General features: G+C 44.6%; 1 protein-coding gene across 3 annotated transcripts in view; it reads right to left on the bottom strand.

The window, feature by feature from the left end:
* Positions 1 to 6,929: 6,929 nt before the first annotated feature.
* ZGRF1 (zinc finger GRF-type containing 1) overlaps positions 6,930 to 15,328 on the bottom strand; it is a 52,772-nt gene continuing 44,373 nt past the window's right edge. For all 3 annotated transcript variants that reach the window (XM_029077030.1, XM_029077031.1, XM_029077032.1), the window contains 6 exons: positions 14,627 to 14,754; positions 12,990 to 13,113; positions 11,365 to 11,541; positions 11,093 to 11,227; positions 9,469 to 9,730; positions 6,930 to 7,951 (listed from right to left, as the gene is read on the bottom strand). In XM_029077030.1, coding sequence (XP_028932863.1) covers positions 7,794 to 7,951; positions 9,469 to 9,730; positions 11,093 to 11,227; positions 11,365 to 11,541; positions 12,990 to 13,113; positions 14,627 to 14,754 — 984 coding nt within the window. In that variant the 3' untranslated portion in view covers positions 6,930 to 7,793. The remainder of the gene's footprint in view (positions 7,952 to 9,468; positions 9,731 to 11,092; positions 11,228 to 11,364; positions 11,542 to 12,989; positions 13,114 to 14,626; positions 14,755 to 15,328) is intronic.

The following is a 15,328-nucleotide window of genomic DNA, read 5'->3' as shown; positions in this document are numbered from 1 at the left end:
TTGAGGTGGGGAGAGGATAATCATCTTTTGGCTATGAGGAGGGAGGGCGTTCCAGGCCAGAGGCAGAATATGGATGAGAGATGGGCAGAGAGGCAGACAAGAAGGAGGTACAGTGAGAAGGTTGGCATTGGAAAAGCAAGATGTGGGAGCTGGGTTTTAGTAGGAGAGGAGCAAAGTGAGGTAGGAGGGGGCAAGGCGATTGATTGCTTTAAAGCCAGTGGTGAGGAGTTTTTGTTTGATGCAGAGATAATAATATTGGTATTAGGCGCTTACTATGTGCAGAGCACTGTTCTAAGTGCTGGGATAGATACAGGGTCATCAGGTTGTCCCACGTGAGGCTCACAGTGAGTCCCCATTTTACAGATGAGGTAACTGAGGCACAGAGAAGTGAAGTGACTTGCCCACAGTCACACAGCTGACAAGTGGCAGAGCTGGGATTTGAACCCATGACCTCTGACTCCCAAGCCCGTGCTCTTTCCACTGAGCCATGCTGCTTCCATCAGAGGTTATTGAGGAGCGGAGTAACATGGCGCAAACATTTTGTAATCGGCTCCTTCTACCGCACTCTTCCAGGGTCCTTTGCCTTCATGAACTAAAGTTCTCCCTCATGTGCCCGTCGCCAGCATCCCAGGACTTCGCTTTAAACTGTGAGCTGCTTGGGGGTCCAGGGACCAAATCGCATTTATTCTTACTGTGTTGATGATAGTTCTCCGTACATAGTCAGGGCTCAATAATGACTTCTGAAACGAGTGTCAGAAAATTGTTTCACCTCATCTCTCGTGTTGCAGTTTCAGTCCATTTCTTTCCTCAATCTGAGCCATTTACAAATAATGGATAAGCAATAATAATAATTGCGGTATTTGTTGAGCTCTTATTATGTGCCAGGCACTGTACTAAGCACTGGTGTGGATACGAGCAAATCAGGGTGGACTCGGTCCCTGCCCCTTGTGGGGCTCACACTCTCACTCTCCATTTTACAGAAGAGGTAACTGAGGCGCAGAGAAGTGAAGTGATTTGCTCAAGGCCACACGGCAGACAAATGGCAGAGCTGGGATTAGAACTCATGTCCTTCTGACTCCCAGGTCTGTGCTCTAACCACTGCGCCATGCTGCTTCTCACAAGATCCTCAACCGCTAGGGCGAGTCCCCAACTCACTGTAGCTTCTGGCCCCCACCACAGAATTAAGGAAATAGCCTTGGGAGCAAGATGGTCCCTCTTTTCCTATCCTCTGAACTTCCTCCACCCTAACGGAAGGAGAAGAATGTGCTTATGCGACCTGGGCAGTCCTAGAGCCAGGTATGGACAAGCCAGAAGTAGCCAAAAGTTAAGCAGCTTGAGGACTCAGGCCAAAGATTTGGTTGCAAAGGTCTCCATCCCCTTCCCCCTCCTATCTCACCTCCCTTCTCTCCTTCTCCAGCCCAGCCCTCACACTCCGCTCCTCTGCCGCCGCTCACCTCCTGACTGGACCTCGTTCCTGCCTGTCCCGCCTTCGACCCCCGACCCACGTCCGATCTGGAATGCCCTCCCTCCTCACATCCGCCAAACTAACTCTCTTCTCCCTTTCAAAGCTCTACTGAGAGCTCACCTCCTCCGGGAGGCCTTCCCAGACTGAGCCCTCCCTTTCCCTCTGCTCCTCCTCTCCTCCCGATTGCCCCTACTCCCTCCCTCTGCTCTACCCCCTTTCCCTCCCCACAGCACTTGTGTATATTTTTGTACGTATTTATTAGTCTAATGATGTGCATTTATCTATGGTTCTATTTATCTACTTTGGTAGCGATGCCTGTCGACTTGTACCTGTCTACTTGTTTTGTTGTCCGTCTCCCCCTTGTAGACCGTGAGCTTGTTGTTGGGTAGGGATTGTCTCTATCTGTTGCCGAATTGTACTTTCCAAGCGCTCACAGTGCTCTGCAGAGAGTAAGCGCTCAAATACGATCGAATGAATGACCGATTTCTGAAATTCTGGATTTCTGCATGCATGGTCTCTACTTGGGTCGAAGTCCTCATCATCCTCATCACCATCATCAACAATGGGATTTACTGATCATCTGAAAGGTGCAAAGCTCTATACTAAGCTTTTGGGAGACTGTCAGAAACAATATCCACAGTCATCACCCTCTAGGAGCTTAAACTCTAAGAGTGTGGACAGACAAAACGTATTTTCAAATAGTGGGAGTAAGAAGAACAAAGTTATAAATTGAGAAGCAGCGTGACCTTGTGGAAAGAGCATGGGCCGTGGGATCAGAGGACCTGGAATCTAGTCCCGGCTCTGCCGATTGCTTCCTGTGTCACCTTGGGCAAGTCACTTGACTTCTCCTAGCCTCAGTTCCTCAACTGTAAAATGGGAATTCAATACCTGTCCTTCCTCCTACTTAGACTGGGAACCCCACGCTGAATAAGAACTGTGTCCGACCCAATTGACCTGTACCTACTCCCAGCAGGATAGTGTTACACATAGTAAGTGCTTGGCTCAGTGGAAAGATCACGGGCTTTGGAGCCAGAGGTCATGGGTTCGAATCCCGGCTCGGCCACTTGTCAGCTGTGTGACTGTGGGCAAGTCACTTCACTTCTCTGTGCCTCAGTTACCTCATCTGTAAAATGGGGATTAAGACTGTGAGCCCCACGTGGGACAACCTGATTCCCCTGTGTCTACCCCAGCGCTTAGAATGGTGCTCTGCACATAGTAAGCGCTTAACAAGAGCCTGGGATTGGAAGTCAGAGGACCTGGGCTCTGATTCCGGTTCTGCCACTAGTCTGCTGCGAGACCTTGGGCAAATCACTTCCCCTCTCTGGGCCTCAGTTACCTCATAGCTGTTCTCCCCCCTACTTAGATTGTGAGCTCCAGGGACAGGGAATGGGTCCAGCCTGATCATTTTGTATCTACCGTAGCACTTAGTCCATGTATGACACAAATGTTTAGCAAGTACCATTATGATTATCACAGGATGAAGTACAAATGTATCTGGATTTTAATTCAGTTCTTTAGAACTGAATAGCAATTTCAAATACAAATAAAAGTATACATAGATAAGTGCTGAAGATAGGAATGAACTATAAAAAATGGCAGCGTGGCTCAGTGGAAAGAGCCTGGGCTTCGGAGTTAGAGGTCATGGGTTCGACTTCCCCCTCTGCCACTTGTCAGCTCTGTGACTGTGGGCAAGTCACTTACCTCATCTGTAAAATGGGGATTAAACTGTGAGCCTCAAGTGGGACAATCTGATTATCCTGTATCTGCCCCAGCGCTTAGAACAGTGTTCTCTGCACATAGTAAGCGCTTAACAAATATCACCATTATTAAAAAGTGGCACTCCATTTTCAAACTCCCTTTTCTCATGTGAATTTCCCTCCAGAAAAAATGCCAGGACTGTACCAAAAAACCCAGTATACTCTCAATATATACTGAGAAGCAGCATGGCCTGGGTTCAAAACCAGGCTCTTCCACTTGTCTGCTGTGTGACCTTGGGCAAGTCACCTAACTTGTCTATGCCTCAGTTACCTAATATGTAAAATGATGATTACGATTGTGAGCCTATGGAGGATGGACTGTCTGACCTGATTATTTTATATTTACCCCAGCATTTAATAATAATAATTATGGTATTTGTTAAGCACTTACTATGTGCCAGGTCGCTGTTCTAAGTGCCGGGGTAGATATGATAATCGGGTTAGACACAGTCCCTGTCCCACATAGGGCTCACGGTCTTAATCCTCATTTTACAGAGAAGGGAACTGCAGCACAGAGAAATTAAGTGACTTGCCTAAGGTCACACAGAGAAGTGGGGGGAGCCAGGATTGGAACTCATGACTTTCTGACTTCCAGGCCCATGCTCTATCCACTACATCATACAGGGCCTAGCACATACTAAGTTCTTAGCAAATACCACTAAAAAAAATTATTAAGCTTGTTCAGTGAAAAGCGAACAACGAATACCCCAAATCCACCAAAGATCTTCATCCCACGACTGCATTATATGAAAAAAGATTTTTCTTATGATTCTTAATAATGCATTAGCTAATGCCACTAATGGTGAAGAACCAGCCAAAAAAATGTGTGACCCTCTTTGAGTATGGCGAGGTGGTCAAAATTCCACGTCACTATGTCCAATTTAGTGGAATAATATAGGAGCAACCCCTTAATAATCTCTGTTCCATTGCTTGTTATATGTTGGATTCTGGGGACTCCAAAGTTTTTTGGGTTTTTTTTCCTGAAAACAAATGAGGCAGGAGTGTGAGGAGGTTGTTACAAGGCTAAGTACAGGAACATGACTCTCAAAGAGCTGCCAGCTGCTACCCAAGATTCACATGGTTGTCATGGTTTTCCTCTTGGTTCTTCTCCAGGTTTTTAGCTCGAGTAGAACTGGCACCAGTGAACTTGGCTTTTCTAATCTGGTATATTTAGTCATGGATTTTATTTCTATCATCGGCATTTATATCTCTCTCCGTCTCCATGTACGTTATCCTGACATAACTGTCCTATTTTACCCTTGTTCTTCCTGCTCCCACTTTAGGTAAATAATCTGTCTCCCCACTAGATTGTAAACACCGTGAGAGCAGGGAATATGTGTTTTGCTCTTCTGCTGCAACTTCCAAGTGCTTAGTTCAGTGTTTCCTACTCAGAAGCCCCTCAGTGAATACCATCAATTGATTGGAAACATGTATTTTATCATGAAAAATAAATACGCAAAATAACCAAGTACTCATTTTATAGAGAGAGATTATATTTTGCACGGAATTCCTTCCGAGAGCAGAGTACCGTACTGTGTGCTTGGGAGAGTCAGTAGGTAAATCGAATCTGAGGGCTTACTGTGTGCAGAGCACTGTACCAAACACTTGGGAGAGTACAGTACAACAGTACGAAGCAGCGTGGCTCAGTGGAAAGAGCCTGGGCTTTGGAGTCAGAGGTCATGGGTTCGAATCCCGGCTCGGCCACTTGTCAGCTGTGTGACTTTGGGCAAGTCACTTAACTTCTCGGTGCCTCAGTTACCTCATCTGTAAAATGGGGATTGACTGTGAGCCCCACGTGGGACAACCTGAATCCCCTGTGTCTACTCCAGCGCTTAGAACAGTGCTCGGCACATAGCGCATAACAAATACCAGCATTATTATTAATATGAGACATATTCTCGACCCACAATGAGCTTAATCTGCAGGAGAATTTAAGGAAAGTACAACAGAAGCAAAGGAGAAGCCCCTGTCCTCCAGGAGTTTAAAACTTGGGTGGGGGCGGAGAAGACACAGGCAGACACAAATTTATGAATACTGGGAGCAGAAAAATAAAGGAATAGTACAGAGTAGCATGAATACGTCTGGAATAGCTAAATCAACTACTGGTAATAGAATATGCCATATATATATATGGCAGTGCTGTGCACTCTCTCTATCTGTTGTCGATTTGTACATTCCAAGCGCTTAGTACAGTGCTCTGCACATAGTAAGCGCTCAATAAATACTATTGAATGAATGAATGAATGAACATAAGTGCTTAATAAATACGATTTAATGAAATAGTTGTTATGGGTGGCTAGTGGATCGATGTTAATTGGGATTTTGGGAATTAATGAAGGAAGTCTTCCAGGTGGAGGCGAGTTTCAGAATCTTGCAGTCTCTTTACCTTCAAACTCCTTATAAATTCCACCTCCGCTAACAAGCCTTCCCAATTCCCTCCCGGTGTCCAAGTGACATGAACTCATCAGCCATTTCTAGTACTCAAATATTTATCCCTCCTTTCATCACTATGTATATATTTTTGTTTGTAGTCTATTTATTCTGATGACCCTATTTGTAAATATCTTTATTTCTATCTCTTATGATGAAGCTACTTTGGGGGCAGTTCACGTCTTAGGCTTCCAGTGTGTATTTTCCAAAGCACTAACTACGGTGCACCTAATGGGCATTCAGTAAATATCATTCCACTATTGATAGTCCTGTTGTTTTCTATCTGCTGCTTCAAGGAATGCAGTGCCCCACGTTTGAAGTTTGCCACCACTGGTCTTCACCTTCTGTCTTTTACCCTAGGAGAGCTGGGATAGGAAGCGCAGGGATTGGCAGTGGCTGCTAAGCTCCTTGGAGTAATGGACAATGGGAATCATGAAGTCAGATTCTAGTTGCAGTTTTGCCTCTGGGCTGTGAGGTGACCTTGGGCAAGTCACTTAACCTCTCGGTGTCTCGTTTCCTGATCTGTAAAATAGAGAGGGGGATAACTGCTCCGTTCCTGCGCTTGGATTTGTACCCTTAATTCCCCCCACCCTCAGTCCCAAAGTACTTCATGTGCCTATGTGTAATATATTTTAATGTCTGCCTCCCCCTCTAGACTGCAGATTCCTTGTGGGCAGGGATTGTGGCTTCCAAATCTGTTAAATTATGCTCTCCCAAATGCCCAGGACAATGTTCTGCGCACACAGCAAGCACTCAATAAATGATTGCTAATATTACAGGTTCCATGAGGGACAGGGACTGTGTCTGATGAGATAACTTCTATAACTACTCCAGCACTTAGCAGAGTGCTTGCCACAGAGTAAGTGCTCTTCCATCTGCTCCCTGCTGTCATCCAGAGCCTGTAGGTGGCAAGAGAGGGTGGCGACCTCTTCTCCTGCCATGGGGTAAAGAAGCAGGACTGCTGAGGTTCAATGTGTGGCACCTGGCCCGGGTGACAGGGAGGAAGGAGAGGGAAAACCAGAGTGGGGTGGACTGAGCTACGGGCCGCCCCATTCTGTGCTCTGGCCACAAACCAATCTGGCTGTTCACTGAGCCACCCTGCTTCCACTGCTGCCAGCAGCCTTGGCGTTTTCTCCCTTGCTGACACCACCATGACATAAAAATGTCCCACTAATGGTAGGGGGGGAGGGGAAACGCATGGAATTTAGGATAGTTCTGCCGGGGATAAAACACCTGGTCACTTGGTAGAGAAAACCATCTCAGAGGAAAAGAGAGAATTCCGTAGATGTACATACGTTTAATTGAACTTTCAGTACATAGAACTATCAATTTACAGATAATTTATCATTTACAACCGACGCATATTATTCCCAGTAGTTTTGAAATGAAATCATTAGAAAACCAGAACATAACAGTACACAGAGTTTGGTTTTTTTTAAATTTTTTCAATGGAGGCAAAACAGGAATGGTTTGAATATGAATACTAGTCTGGGAGCTACCAAAAGCGGGCTCTAAAGTTGTGGTTTGAAAGTTTAAAACCTTGAATGAAGGGCAAAGACTTGATGACTATAGACTACAGATTGCCCCTTTGGTTTTCCCTTAAGAAGACACTGCCTAGCCCTGTGTAAAACACAACACTGGCAACAATTTTGAAGGGGTAGATCAGTCAACCACAAAAGTCAGAAATACGGCACTACAAATTTCAAAATAGCCATTGTCCATATACTCAAGAAAGAACATGTTCCTTGAACAATGCAAGCCTCTAAGTGTTTTGATGAGTAGTACGGTGAAATTTGTTTTGAAAGAAGTAGGTGAAATTTGTTCTGAAAGGAGTAGGCAGGTGACCAAGAATCTGGATTTTTGGATACATTCTTCAGAAACATTTTCCCCTACAGAATGCCTTTTATAAGTTCTTAAATAATTAACATAAGGTTTACTATCCAAATAAAAGGTACTAAAAACATGAATACTTGGCCCCTACTTCCTCCTCTGGCTGTAAATATTTTGCAATTGTGACAAATATACAGAAACATATGTTATCAAGGTCTTAAAACACTAGGAAAAAATTACAGTGAATAGGGAGAATTTGAAAAGTGCAATTCATTTTTAAAAACCATCATACTTCACAAAACTTGGAATTTCTATTTCATGCCTTTTGGTGGACAAAAATGATCTCCAGATTTCTCCTTTTGGCTACTTCTTTCTTCTTGCTCCTTTGCTTTTTTCTCCAAATGACATTTAAGTAGATGATTCAGCTGTGCTTCATACTGACTTGAATGTTGCAATCCATTAGCTCTTCCTGAAGAGGGAAAGAGCGTAAGATGATTGTTCCCATTCAGAGAAGCCACCTAACATATTTATATCACTGCAGTCACCATTTCTGATAATAGAATCAGGTCCAACGTACCCAGGAGACAGTAGTCACGTGCCGAATGTGGAACTCTTAGACTTGGAACCCCCCGAGGGACCATGTCTAATTCCCACATGTGTATTCTCTCCCATTGCTTAGTTCAGTGTTCTGCACACAGTAAGCGCTTAAATATTATTACTGCTACTCCCTGATGCTGTACTGCTTTAGGGCTGGGCATTATTTTACATTTCCTAAGCAGTGCAGCATTCAGATCACATCAGAAGCAGGGTTTGCCAGGACAAACAGCTCTTATAAGGGATGTGGAAGAAGGATCCAGGAGTGGGGCATGGGAGCAGAAACAGACCCCGGGCAAAGAAGGACTTTCCCAATTTAGCAGATGACTGAGAAACTAAACGTGAAGCAGAAGTTTCTACCTCCAAATTAAAATATCCACCCGACTCCGACCGGGAAGGTGAAAACCCTAAGGAGATGCAGTGAGAGAAGAGGAACAGATCTAGAAGGAGTCAGAGTTAGATACCTCGACTCTTGGTTTTACTTAGCAATTTTTCTTGAAAGAAAAGAAAGGCAAGGAAGCAGGGACAACAAATTGTGAGCTGGGAGATCCCGGCTTGTAGTCTTAGTTCCGTCTCTTTGGGATGCTGAGGTAGTTGTGGAGCTGCCTGCTTCCTCTGAGACGTCTCCTGAGGGTGGCACCGGGCCACACTCAACTCCCCTCTGATTTCTCTCGCTCCTCCACTAATCCACCTCAAAAATTTGAGGCTTGCGCTGGCAGCAGCTTGAACAGGAGGGCCGTTGGGGGTGGACGTGGTCAGGGAAAGCTAAGACTAAGCGCGAGTGTGTGGGGAATGAGCAGAAGAGAAAATGCTTCCCTGCCTTGTAATAATATTATGATGATGATTATGGTATTTAAGTGCTTACTTAAAAGGCCCTGTACCAAGTGCTGCGGTGGTTACAAGAAAATCGGGCTGAACCCAGTCCCTGTCCCACACGGGCCTCAGTCTTAATTTCCATTTCACAGATGAGGTAACTGAGGCACAGAGAAATTAAGTGACCTGCCCGAGGTCACGCAGGAGATAAGTGGCAGAGCCGGGCCTAGAACCCAGGTCTTTCTGACTCCCGGGCCTGTGGTCTATCCACTAGGCCGTGCCCCTTCTCAAAGGCCCCCTGCTTGCAGGTTACAAGCAGGCCTCGTAACCTGCTTCTCAAAGCCCCACCCTTTCAAAGCCTTCAAGGTGGCTTGGCGTTATTCATTCATTCACTCATTCAGTAGTATTTATTGAGCGCTTACTATGTGCAGAGCACTGTACTAAGCGCTTGGAATGTACATGAAAAGTTGCTCAGGCTACTCCAGGAAGGTAATCCAACCAGGATGAGTTTTCCACTCAACAAGCAAAACATGCATTTTCAATAATGAATTTTTAAGTATAAGACCTTTCCCATTTTACCTTCACAATGTTGGATTACATTTCCCCACAGTCTGTTCTTCTTCAAGCAGGCCACGTTGCCCACGATTAACAAGTGCCTCTTCCCCCTTGTCAGCGCAACATTCGTTCTTCTTTCGGAATCTATGAATCCAAATTGCCTTGTCCTCACACAAGACAGTACGATGACCTCCTTCTCGGCTCCCTGAAAAGCATCTACAGTGGACACCTGAACGGCTTTAATATTGGGATAATCTGAGTGTCCAGCACTGAATAAATTACAAAGCTGTGGAAGAAAGACAACAAAACTTTAAAAGAACACACCCCAAATTCTATTTATTAGGCTCATTTCTTCCTGATTGAAGAATAGGTGAATTTGGGCATATGCACCAACTAGACTCAAAATCAAGATGTCTAGGTGTAAAAAGCTGGGGTACTCTGTCTTATCTACCTATATGTTATACATTTTTTAAATATTTATTTATATTCCCCTTTAGCTCTTTTCAGGTAGGGAACATGTCTCCCAACTCAGAAAACAGTCCAACAAAGTGCTTAGTGCAATGCTCTGCACAAGTAAGTGCTCAATAAATACCACTGAATGATTATTTACCTAATTTTTAAGCTTAATTCTTTTATAACCCTTACTCTTTTTCAGGCCACACCTCAATTTCTAGATTAATGTTATCAAATTTAGAAGACAGGGAAATGTCAATTCAATGAAATCAACAATGAAGCAATATTAAATATGATCATTTATCCATTACTGATTAGGCTTTTCTAATAAACAGAATCAATCCTGGATTCCTTCTCTAGCCTGTAAGCTCCTTTGTAGGCAGGGATCACTGTCTAATAATAATAATAATAATAATGATGGTATTTAGCACTTACTATAGGCCGAGCACTGTTCTAAGCGCTGGGGTAGATACAGGGTAATCAGGTTGTCCCACGTGGGGCTCACAGTCTGAATACCCATTTTACAGATGAGGAAACTGAGTCACCGAGAAGTCAAGTGACTTGCCCAAAGTCACACAGTTGACAGGTGGCAGAGCCAGGATTAGAACCCATGACCTCTGACTCCTCAGCCCATGCTCTTTCCACTGAGCCACGCTGCTTCTCTACCAACTCTATTGTACTGTATACTCTCCCAAGTGCTTAGTACAGTGCTTTGCACACAGTAAGAGATCGGTAAAGACCATCGATTGATTCAAATGATATATCGAAAGAGTACCTTTTAAGACCAAAAGCTAGAAGAAATTTATTCATAAATACAGTAGTATCTAGCACTCTATACAGAGGAAGTCACTTTTGGAAAACAGAGGTTCCATCCCAACCTAAAGGTTCCCCATCCTAATTTAATATGCATTCTTTTTCTAACAGCTGCAATGAAATGTAAGGGATTAAGACTGTCGTGGGACAACCTCACTACCTTGCATCTACCCCAGCGCTTAGAACAGTGCTTGGCACAAAGTAAGCGCTTAACAAATAGCATCATTATTAAAATCAGAACACTTCCGTTCCCACCCTGTAAATAATTACTAGCTTTTTAAAAATCCTGAAATTCCAAAAAACTCATGCAAAATACATAGGCTTTTAAAAACTATTTTGAACCGATATTTTACTACCCCATTTTGCTCAGTGCAATACAAACCTGATTCATCTGTGATTTGTACAGAGTTATCACGCCAATCGCTGATGCCTCTATTCCGCTCGCAATCAGTGACTGAATCAATTTGAGTGTAAAAGCAGCTTCTGCCAGGTTATGAAAGCTGTTATCTCTTCCGATCTGGATTAGGAAATAGGTCTGAAATTACGCATCTCTGAAAAATTACACGCAAATCCCACAAGCCTGGCAAGTAAAATAGAACCAGTATCGTATAAACCCAGCCTTCTCTGTCAGCATCGAGGTTATTCGTCACTTACCTGTTCCGTTCCATTAACGTTATAGAAACACAGTGTTGGTAACCAATCCAATAAAGGGCTTCTGTCCCTTTCTGAAATGCCATCTATCAGGTTTCCTTCATAGAACAGGTCGTTGGCTATGGCACTGATGGCGGGGTGACAGCGATATTGTGTTCGCAGAAGAACCGCATGATGACCCTTGGAAATTTCAAGCCAAAGTAACTCATTTTTTAATGAAAGAAAATCCCAATAATGGAAAAAAAACCCACCCAAAATCTTCAACTTCAAACCCACCCAAAATCTTTGCTGCAAAACCTTGTACCAAATATCTCCAAAGCCAAAATTGTGCTGTTTGGGGATGGATAAATAGTCTTGGGCTTCTAAACAGAAATCATATTCTTGATGAGATTTCTGGAGCAAGCCAATATTATTCCTATTGTTAACAGTAATAACGTTTGTTGAACACTTATGAAGGCATTGTTCTAAGCGCTAGGACAGATACAAGATAATGGAGTTGGAAACTGTCCCCGTCCCATGGACTCACAGTCTTAATCCCCATTTTGCAGATGAGGGAGTTGAAGCACAGAGAAGTGAAGTGACTTGCCAAGTGGTGGAGCCAGGATTAGAACTCAGATCCTTCTGACTCCCAGGCCCATGCTCTATCCACTAGACCAGGCTGCTTTGCTGCTCCATGGAGGAAATTTAGGAACTAAAATGCGTGTTTTAAAAAACAGAACCACACTCCTGTAAAATCTGATATCAGGGTCTGTGGTGGGCTACGGTAGGGCACTGCCCTGGGTCACAGCCCCGAAAGGGGCACGACCAGTGGCCCAGAACCCAATCCCTCCCATCCTCTGCCCGTTCTTGGGTCTTGCCTCTCCGAAGAGCGTTCGGGGCTGAGTGACAGAGTTGCCTGTGCCCTGCTTCTAGCTGCAGTTCCAGGCGGCTCGCTCCATTTGAAAGCTGACTGAGGCAGTGGAAGTCAGTCACATTTATTGAGCGCTTGTGTGCAGAGCACTGTGCTGAGTGCTTGGGAGAGTACAATAAAACATGAGACGTGGCCCCTGCCCACAATGAACTCACAATCTAGAGGGAAGGATCCTGAGCACCCCCAGAGACAATTGGGGGGTTGACGCCAGGGTTGTCCATGGAGCTATCTCCCTTCTCTAGACTGTAAGCTCCTTGGGGGCAGAGAATGTCTGTTTATTGTTCTCTTGTACTCGCCCAAGCACTTAGTACCGTGCTCTGCACACAGTAAGTGCTCAATAAATAGGAATGAATGAATTCTTCCCTCTCCCACAGGTTTACAGTTGTCCTCGCTTAACCCCCCCTCATCCCACAGTGGAAGTGGGAAGGAGAGGGGAAGAGGAAAGGTAACGTTTGCTCTCTTTGATATGCCCCCTTGAGAACGCCTAGTACCTAGCTCTCTACAGTCGATGCTTACAATAAATCAATGATGATCCACCCGTTCAAAATAATTTTTTTCACGGAACACTTAGGGCTCAGGCTGTGATGGTGTCAAAAACCTTTTTAAAAAGGGAAAGCAATTTACCACTCAAAATATAGTGTCTCGCCATCGACGTATTTCGATGACTTTGGCTCGGAAGAAACTTAACATCGTAGTCTCTGTAAAATGGTGTACTTACCATTGTGCAGAGCCGGTCAAAAAGAGTCTGCTCCAATCCATTATCGTGAGCACAATCTGAACCTTGAATTGTTGGAGGCAGCTGCTTAGGGTCTCCGACAAGAACTAATTTTTCACACTCAAACCTATGAACAGAATTTCATCGTCGGGGCATCTTCAAGTGCAAAGCATAGAATTTCAAAGATGCGGCATAAAAGCTAAACACGACCAAAAACCTCTCAGCACATCCAAGGTTCCATTACTTTCATTTACCAAAAATTATTTGTTGCAAAGGGAAAGGACACTTTCATCTACCAGTAAAATATGCTGCTCTGACTTTATGCTCATTTTTCAACGTAAAAGTTCTGTCTGGGTCCTTTAGGTCAGAATTCGGTCCCATGCCTAGTTTCTGGAAAGTCAAACTAGGTCTTATCGGGACCCAGGTTATCCGCCAGAGAACCCTCCTCAACTCGTAAAGGGAACATCTGCTTCAGGTTGCTTACATTTATCCATCCTTGCCTACCTCGGGAAGCGTTTCCTCGGGTTTGTGTCTATCTCTGTTGATAGATGGGTAGGTTTCCACAAAGGGAGCACTTCTCTGTATTCAGAATTAGGCCCCAGGTCTATACACACACTGATAATTGATCTGACTGCTAGTTTCACATTTTTGAGGCACTGCCAAAGATTTATCAGTCACTGAAGTGTTTTCTCCAGGGTCTGGGTTAGGGGTGACCAAGATGTCTCCAAAACTTTACTGAATGTCAGAAAGGAAGATGTGAAGCTTTAGAAAAATTCCCTACCGCACACCTCAGTTGACCAGGAGTAGGCTGCTCCAAGTAGCAGACTCCCTCTGTCTTCCTTTTTGGCTTCCAGTAAGAGGACTCAATAAAAACACCATGGCTTGGTAGATTTGGTGACTACCAATAATGCTAAAATCTAGCTGGGTTTCATATACTTTCACTTTGGTTTCAGTAGATCTGCTGTCTGAGGGACCTTGTAGGTAGCGCGTTATTAGAAAAGCAGCGTGGCCTAATGGAAAGAGCATGGGCCTAGGAAGTCAGAGGATGTGAGTTCTAATCCCAGCTCTGCCACGTCTGCTATGTGACCACTTCATTGCTCTGGGCTTCCGTTACCTCATCTGTAAAATGGGGATTTAGTCTGTGAGACCCATGTGGGACAAGAACTGCGTCTAACCTGATTTACCTTGTATCTATCCCAGTGCACAGAACAGTGCTTGGCACATAGTAAGGCCTCAACAAATAGCACCGTTAATGTCGCTCAGTGGTATTTTACTGAGTGCTTACTGTGTGCCAAGCACTGTAGGGAAGTACAATACAGTAGAGATGGTTGATAGGCTCCCACCCACAAGGTATAGGCACCCTGTCTCTATGAGGTCAACCTGGGGTCCAGAACACTTCCTCTTCTTTGCAGCGGGGGAAGCATTTCCTTCTCCATTATTCCTTTTTTTAAAAAAAAAAAAAAAAGAAATCCAGACCACGGCATTTTCATTCAGTTGGGTAAGAATCTTTTTTTTTTTTTCTGTGGAAGAAGGTTTCTGTGCATTTCAGGATGACTGGGAGAGACGACGAGGGGTTACTGGTGTATCGGATCGAGATGATGAAGTCTTTTGCAAACAGAAACTTTTCAAAGTAGCTTTACCTGGCAATGGGAAGAAGAGACGCGGGTTCTGTGATCTGACTGCACTCATCCAGGATGACTACTGGGAATTTAAGATTATTCATGCATGGAAATGGGCAGGCTGCACAGGTAGCTCCAACTACTCGTACCTACAGTTCAGAAAAGAATGTTATCATTAATCAGTGGTATTTATTGAGCACTTACTGTATGCAGAGCACTGTACTGAGCTCTTGGGAGAGTACAATACAACAGAGTTGGTAGACAAGCTCCCTGCCCGCAACGAGCTTACGGTCAATGAGGCTATAGGCATCGGTCGGCAGACCTAAGGCATCAAGTGTTGAGGATTGCTGAGGTAGTACAAGGCGATATCTTTTAGTGAAGAGAAGGCACCGCCTCTCTGATAGAGTACTTGTCTTGTCTTATGCCGTCGAGTCGTTTCCGACGCATAGCGACACCACGGACACATCTCTCCCAGAACGCCCCGCTCTCCATCTGCAATCTAGAGCACTACTAGAGACGATGTGAATCACTTAGGCTCCCTACAAAAAGCAGTGTCGTTTACTGAAAACCACATGAGCCTGGGAGTCAGGTGGCGTGGGCCCGAATCTTTGCTTGGGCACTCGCTCACCATGTCATTTAACTGCTCTGTGCTTCAGTTTTCTCACTTGTAAAAATGGGGATACACTCCCTGTCCCCCTTCCCCCTTAGACCATGTGCTTGGAA

Source organism: Ornithorhynchus anatinus, chromosome 12, assembly GCF_004115215.2.
Source record: "Ornithorhynchus anatinus isolate Pmale09 chromosome 12, mOrnAna1.pri.v4, whole genome shotgun sequence".
NCBI lineage: Eukaryota > Metazoa > Chordata > Mammalia > Monotremata > Ornithorhynchidae > Ornithorhynchus > Ornithorhynchus anatinus.
The sequence above is the reverse complement of the archived record's forward strand: the minus strand, read 5'-3'. Positions and strand labels throughout refer to the sequence as shown.